The sequence below is a fragment of the Myotis davidii genome, unplaced genomic scaffold (genome assembly GCF_000327345.1).
Source record: "Myotis davidii unplaced genomic scaffold, ASM32734v1 scaffold480, whole genome shotgun sequence".
NCBI lineage: Eukaryota > Metazoa > Chordata > Mammalia > Chiroptera > Vespertilionidae > Myotis > Myotis davidii.
The window spans coordinates 522,155-528,830 of NW_006292360.1; the positions used below are offsets into that span (position 1 = coordinate 522,155).

The window sequence follows — 6,676 nt, forward strand, 5'->3', positions numbered from 1 at the left end:
CCACGGGCGCCATGGAGAGCCTGCCGCGGCCGCTCAGCCCCACCAAGCTCACTCCCATCGTGCACTCCCCGCTGCGCTACCAGAGCGACGCCGACCTGGAGGCCCTGCGCCGGAAGCTGGCCAACGCGCCGCGGCCGCTAAAGAAGCGCAGCTCCATCACGGAGCCCGAGGGCCCGGGCGGGCCCAACATCCAGAAGCTGCTCTACCAGCGCTTCAACACCCTGGCCGGCGGCAGGGAGGGCACCCCGTTCTACCAGCCCAGCCCCTCGCAGGGCCTCACGGGCACCCTGGCCGACATGGACAATGGGAACACCAATGCCAACGGGAACCTGGGGGAGGCCAGCCCTGCCCAGCCCACGGCCCCGCTGCCCGCCGAGCCTGCTCCTGCCTCGGACGCCAACGACAACGAGCTCCCTTCCCCTGAGCCTGAGGGGCTCGTCCGTCTCCAGACCACCCCCCAGACCGTGGAGCCTGCGGAGGACAACAACAACAACGTGGCTACGGCCCTGTCCACGGAGCAGGTCCCGAGCCCCGGGGCCGAGGCCCCCTCTCCAGGGGAAGAGCCAGTTTCCCCATCACGTCCCCCCGTCGCACCCCTGCTCGCAGCCTCTTCGGTGGGTACGGGCCTCGGCAGGGCCCCCTGTGCTGTGGAGGACCCAGGCTGTGCTGGGGGCGGCGGGCGTGGCAGACAGTCCGGCCCATAGGGAGTCAGGCCCAGCCGGGAGGCCCGAGGAGGGAAGCTGCCCTGGGACCTGGAGGGAGGCCGAGCTGAGGGAGCGAGCGGCTGGGAGTCCCTCAGCTGGTGGAAGGAGCTGCCGCTCCGGAGGGAGCAGTGAAGCTGGGTGTCACCCCCTGGCTCGTGGGGTCCCCTTTAAATCCAAGCTTCCTCTTCACAGAGCAAGCGGACCAATCTGAAGAAGCCCAACTCCGAGCGCACTGGCCGCGGGCTGCGCGTCCGCTTCAACCCCTTGGCGCTGCTCCTGGACGCGTCCCTGGAGGGAGAGTTCGACCTGGTGCAGAGGATCATCTACGAGGTGAGCCGAGCGGAGCCCCTGCCTGGGCACCCCACACGCGCAGGCGTGGCTCACACACCCTGTGTCCCAGGTGGAAGACCCCAGCAAGCCCAACGACGAAGGGATCACCCCGCTGCACAACGCCGTCTGCGCCGGCCACCACCACATCGTGCGGTTCCTACTGGACTTTGGTGTCAACGTGAACGCCGCCGACAGCGATGGCTGGTGAGCCCCCCGCGGGGCGGAGGGGCCGAGGGTCTGGAGCCCAGGGAGTGAAGGGTGAGGGGACAGGGCGCCCACTCGTCCCAGGCTGCTCAGCACACCCCCCTTCGCTTTCTGGAGGATGTAAAAGGCACAGCCGTGCTTCCCTTTTCCTAAATGTGTTCATTGACTTTTTTAAAGAGAGGAAGGGAGGGGAGAGAGAGAACCATCAGTGAGAGAAACGTTAATCAGCTGCCTCCTGCTTGCCCCTACTGGGAATCGAACCCGTGACCTCTCTGCACAGGATGAAGCCCAACCAGCTGAGCCACACGGGCCGGGCTGTGGCTCAGTCTGTCCACCTGGTCATTAACACGCAGCCCGGCCACGTGTTCAGCAGTCGGACTCTTGTCAGTTTAGTGGCTGGTTCGTGGGTCGTGGCTGCGGGGTCCGGGGTCGCTGTCAGCCTCAGGCGCTGCCTACACCTGTCTCGGACCCTCAGCCGCGTCCTCCAGGATGTGTGTGAGGCCCAGGACAGGTGGTAGTGGACACCACACCACTGGAGACAGCGTGGGACCGGCGGGCACTGAGGCTCCGCAGCCCGGGGCCCTGCCACTCCAGGGGCCACACATGCCTTCACCTCCCGCCCTGCAGGACGCCGCTGCACTGTGCCGCCTCCTGCAACAGCGTGCACCTCTGCAAACAGCTGGTGGAGAGCGGTGCCGCCATTTTTGCCTCAACCATCAGCGACATTGAAACTGCTGCGGACAAATGCGAGGAGATGGAGGAGGGCTACATCCAGTGCTCCCAGTTTCTGTATGGTACGCAGGCGTCCTCTCGGCCTGCAGGGGGCGTGCGCTGGGCCTTGGCAGGAGGGTGCTGTGCAGCTGGCTAAACACAAGCTCCCGGTACTGAGGCGGCGGCCAGCCCGGGAGGCCCATGGTGGGGCAGTGACCATGGGCGGGAGGAGGGAGGCACTCAGGTCACTAGCCGGCCCCTCACTGCCATGTGTGAGTGCCAGCTGCCCTCCAAGCAGTCACCTCACTCTTTGGTCCCCGAGTTTGTGCTAGATGTGAGGTGTACGCTTCTCCCCAAGAAATACCTCTGGACTCAGACCCTCAAGCGGCAGTGCCTACCTGCGGGGTGTGGCCGTGGGCAGCAGCTGGGCCTGGCTTACGACCCACAGCCTCGCCTCGGCCTCGAGCAGAGCAGCAGTGCGTCCGGTCTGGCCCCGCAGCGGGGCTCTCGCTGCCCATCCTCTGAGGCCTGACCGCTGGCCGTCTTGCCACAGGGGTGCAGGAGAAGCTGGGCGTGATGAACAAGGGCGTGGTGTACGCGCTGTGGAGCTACGAGGCCCAGAACAGCGACGAGCTGTCCTTCCGAGAAGGTGACGCCATCACCATCCTGAGGCGCAAGGATGAGCACGAGACCCAGTGGTGGTGGGCTCGCCTGGGGGATCGGGAGGGCTACGTGCCCAGAAACCTGCTGGGGGTGAGTGCGCAGCCACGCCAAGCTTGTGCCGGAAACGGCTGTCCAGCGTGGCCCGTCCTGCTGGGGCCCGCGGGCAGGCACTGCCCTCCCCACGCTCAGTGGTCTGCAGGCGGGCGTTTGCGGTCGGCCCTGTGGGGGGCCCAGCCCAGCTGCTCAGTGGGAACTCCCTCGTGGGAACTCCCTCGGGCGCCCCATCTCACCCCAATCAGAACTCTGCAGCCCAGAAACTTGCTTACTGGGGAGGGGGGAGAGGGAGAGCCTGCGGGTCGCTGTGAGAGAGGGGGGCTCGGACCGGGTGGAGGTGGGCTGGGTGCGGGTGCTCTGGGTGTCAGACAGGGCCTCCCGGGCAGCTGATGGGAGCTGGACCTGGACGCTGTCCTTCCAGCTGTGTCCTCGGATCCAGCCCCGGCAGCGAACGCTGGCCTGAGCCCCCGCCAAGGAGCCGCTGACCTGCGTCCCTGCGCGGAAGCTGGAGTCTATGGTGCTCACGCAGCAGCAGCCCACAATGTGAACCGCAGGCTCGGGAGGCCTCCCCCAGCCGCCTCCTGAGGACTGAGCTTCGCCAATGACTGTCAACCCAAATAAACGCCCAGCTTTCTACGCCTGTTGCCAATAGAAGCCCTAGAGTGAACCCCCGGATGGTTGCCAGTGGAGACCAAGGCCTGACTGACTGGCCCCAAAGCCACCCTCATGCTCCACGTCCCTCACCAGCAGTGAGCGCGCCCGCTGCTGTGCGTGCCCCCCCGAGCCCTGCCCGCCTGCCGCTGGGCACCACAGCACCAGGTCCTTCCCTTCATGACCAGAGCAGCCTGCAGGGAAACCCTGACACGGGGGCTCCACTTCCTGTTCCGGCCCGTGGTGGGGGGCTGGACTTCAGGCCCCAGGCAGGGACCTCGAGACCAAGGCCAGGAGCCTGTCCGCACTGACCTCCGCGCTCCCTTCTCTGCAGCCCTTGCTGCCCAGGTGTGGTTCCGATCCCCGCTCAGCCCCTCGGTTTCATTAATTCACGGGAACCAGAAACAAGAGAAATGCCATTGGCTGTGCCTGGTTGGGGCTGGGTGGGCCCTGAGTGTAGGCAGACACTGCCCCCCACCAGCCAGGAGCCTGAGGTTGGTCACTCGGGTGGCATGGTCGTCAGGAGGGGTAGCTGTGGGCATGAGGGTGGGCCTCCCCGTTGGGCCAGCCGTGATGCGGTGACCTTGGCAGGCCCTTCACCGAAGGCAGCTGAAGGCACAGGCTTTTATACCAAAAGTATTTTTGACTAGACGTTTGCAACTACCAGGATGATGCTGGAGATGTCGATTAGTCTCTCTCATTAAATTCCAGGCCCGTAGGCTTTATTTTCCATGGACGAGTCTGTGTATAATTCTGTATAGACGTGTGTATAGACCGTTGCTGTACTGGTCCCCTTTAAGCATTGAGTGTACACAGTGCTGATGGAGCGTGAAGACCCCGGGGCAGCCTCTGCCGGGGTCCCCTCCACCCGATGCCGTGTAACGTGCGCAATAAACACTGTTTCCCCGTGGCTGCGAGTCTGTGTCCTGAGTGAACGGAGCCGCCACAGGGACGCGCGGTGGTCCCGACAGTGAGGCAAGGCCTGGCCCATATTCTCAAAATAGGGTTTAATCAAGCTTTATATACAAATTGTTGTACAATTGTTCTAATAAAGTGAAACAGTGAGTGAAAAGTACAAAACACACAGCTGGCTCCTCCGCCGTAGTGAAGTATCAAAGGCTTGCATCGCCCGCATTAGTGCCATAGTGCCATTAGTGCCATCTGCAGCCTGGCTCCGGCAGGCGCAGGGCAGGGCGGCCGAGCCCACGGCCCAGATCACCCGTGAGACAGTTCATGAAGACGAGGGTCCAGAGCCTCCTGGTAAACCTGGACTCGTACAAACATGGCAAAGGTTATGCTACAAACAGTTCAGCGGTCGAGTAGCTGGGGCTCCACCCCCTTAGGCATCGACAGGAAAACGCAGGCTCTAGAGCCGGAAGCTGTTTGGAGCGTTAATAAACGTGCACGTATCGCACTAGGTAAGCGCACACGACTTTCTCCGAGGTCCAAGGCCTCGCGTTGCCTTCCCACCACGCTTGGGGTCGGGGCGAGGCAGTGAGCAGGCTCCGCGCTCCAGCCCGTGCAGTTACTGGTCCCGAGATTCGTGGAGGAGCTTGGCGGCCTGCATGGCAACAGAAACAGCTGTGCTGGGTCCTGCCGGGCTGGAGCTCGGGGGGCAGCCTCGCCCTGGGGAAGCTGGGCCCCTCTCAGCAGGAGCCCAGTCTCCTGCCCGCCCCTGTGCCAACCACCACGGCCCGTACCTTGTGCATGGCTGCCAGCCACGCCGTGGCCTGCTTCCTGCTTCCGTGTGCATCCTCCCCTGCAGTCAGCTTCAGCTGGGCCACGCCCTCCGCCCCTGGGGCCGAGTACTGCAGGGACATGCCCGTGGCCCGCGCGGCGCCCCCTGGGGGAGGGAGGCAGCAGGCTCAGACGCCACTCCCTACCTTGGTGCAGGTCTAGGAGGTGGCAGGGGCCTGTGCTCAGCTGTCACCCCTGCCTGCACCAGGGCAGAGAATGGCGGTCAGTGCTGCCCACCTGAGGACCAGGGTCACGGCCGGGGGAGCTGCGCAGGGCTTAGCACCAGGGAGGCACCAGCCCAGGGGCCCATCTACCGATACTCGAGCTCCCGCCGCAATGCCACGCGGGGGACGGGGTGCAGAGATGGTGCCCATCTCTGTGGGGCCAGCTGCTCCCTGGGACGACTCCTGCCAAAACCTCCCAGGACCAGCCACTTGGGATGAGGGGCCCTTCAGTGCCCGGCAGCGAGGACGGCTATGTGAACAGCAGGCCCCTGGTGAGTCACCTACACTTTACCTGGCAGCCGCAGGAGGCCACCCCATTGGGCAGTGCTCTCCTCTGGGAGCCACTCCCTGCCTCCAGCCCTCTCTGCGCCAGGCCGGTGCGGGGAGCCCCAGCTGAGAGGCCCAAAGGCCTCCTATGACCTGTCAGGAGCTCACGCCTGCGCTCCTGTCAGTCTGATGGCTCCACCCACCTCCTGACTGTAAGGTGTTTCACTGGCACAGCCACGGACATGGGCCATCTCCTCTGGCTACTTTGCAACAGTCCCTCGGGCTGACAAACCTGAATAGTTACTACCCTGGCCTCAGGCTCCAAGGAGGTGGCAGAGGGCCCCCTGGGCTGACCTGACCCCAGCTCCTCCAGACCCTGCCCTTTGCCCCAGGGCGGATCTGACTGCCCATCGGGACAGGCAAGCCGCGGGGCCGCAAAGAGGCCCTTGGAGGAGCACAGTGCGCCCGCTGTGACGGTGAGGAAGGTGCCGGAAGGGCCATCAGGCCCTGCTCCCCAACACCCTGCACCCCACCTGCTCAGGGACAGCAGTTCCAACAAGAGGTTGGGAAACAGGGGTGACACTCTCCTGGGGTGAGGAAAACAGCAAATCCCTGTCTTCCCAGGACATTCCCGTTGGTGCTGAGATGCCAACCCTCTTACACTGGCCGAAAGGAGTCAATGAGCATTTCTCAGAGGCCCTGTGCGACCCCCCACCGCCCGCAGCAGAGGCGGGGCACGGGCCCACGGCATGCTGGGAGCGAGGCTGACCTTCGGACGCGGGCGGGCTCCCCAGGAGGCTGGTGTAAGTGTGCGTGTCTTTGTCTAGGCAGGAAGGTGGGCAGGCAGGAGAGAAGAGCAGCCAAGAGCCATCAGAGAACAGAAAGCAAGATGGATGAAGTTGGTGGGTTCCGGCGGGAAGACAGCCCCGGGGCCCAGGAGTTCAGTGGGAAAGATCCCGGCGGGCTGAGCAGGGCTGGACCTCGGGGAGTTCGCGCAGGAAAGCGGAGGCCTGGCGCTGGCAGACACACTCCAGCCCCTGGGATCTGGGTGCCGCCAGCCGCCCGTGGCCTGCAGCCTTGGCCGGAGCGCTGTGGGGGAGCTCCTGAGTAAACACGCTCAGGCGCCCTTCC

At 64.7% G+C, this 6,676-nt stretch overlaps 2 protein-coding genes across 2 annotated transcripts in view; one reads left to right on the top strand and one right to left on the bottom strand.

Annotated features, from left to right (window-relative positions):
* The window catches only part of PPP1R13B (protein phosphatase 1 regulatory subunit 13B), a 41,408-nt gene extending 37,181 nt beyond the window's left edge, over positions 1 to 4,227 (top strand). Inside the window, exons 13-18 of the mRNA XM_006765887.2 lie at positions 9 to 614; positions 897 to 1,034; positions 1,105 to 1,238; positions 1,866 to 2,032; positions 2,503 to 2,702; positions 3,088 to 4,227. Of these exons, the coding sequence (XP_006765950.2) occupies positions 9 to 614; positions 897 to 1,034; positions 1,105 to 1,238; positions 1,866 to 2,032; positions 2,503 to 2,702; positions 3,088 to 3,129 (1,287 nt within the window). The 3' untranslated portion in view covers positions 3,130 to 4,227. The remainder of the gene's footprint in view (positions 1 to 8; positions 615 to 896; positions 1,035 to 1,104; positions 1,239 to 1,865; positions 2,033 to 2,502; positions 2,703 to 3,087) is intronic.
* An 82-nt stretch (positions 4,228 to 4,309) lies between these two features.
* The window catches only part of ZFYVE21 (zinc finger, FYVE domain containing 21), a gene marked incomplete at its 5' end in the record, with an annotated part of 5,834 nt that continues 3,467 nt past the window's right edge, over positions 4,310 to 6,676 (bottom strand). The window contains 3 exons of the mRNA XM_015565395.1: positions 4,310 to 4,878; positions 5,018 to 5,160; positions 6,315 to 6,368. Of these exons, the coding sequence (XP_015420881.1) occupies positions 4,843 to 4,878; positions 5,018 to 5,160; positions 6,315 to 6,368 (233 nt within the window). The remainder of the gene's footprint in view (positions 4,879 to 5,017; positions 5,161 to 6,314; positions 6,369 to 6,676) is intronic.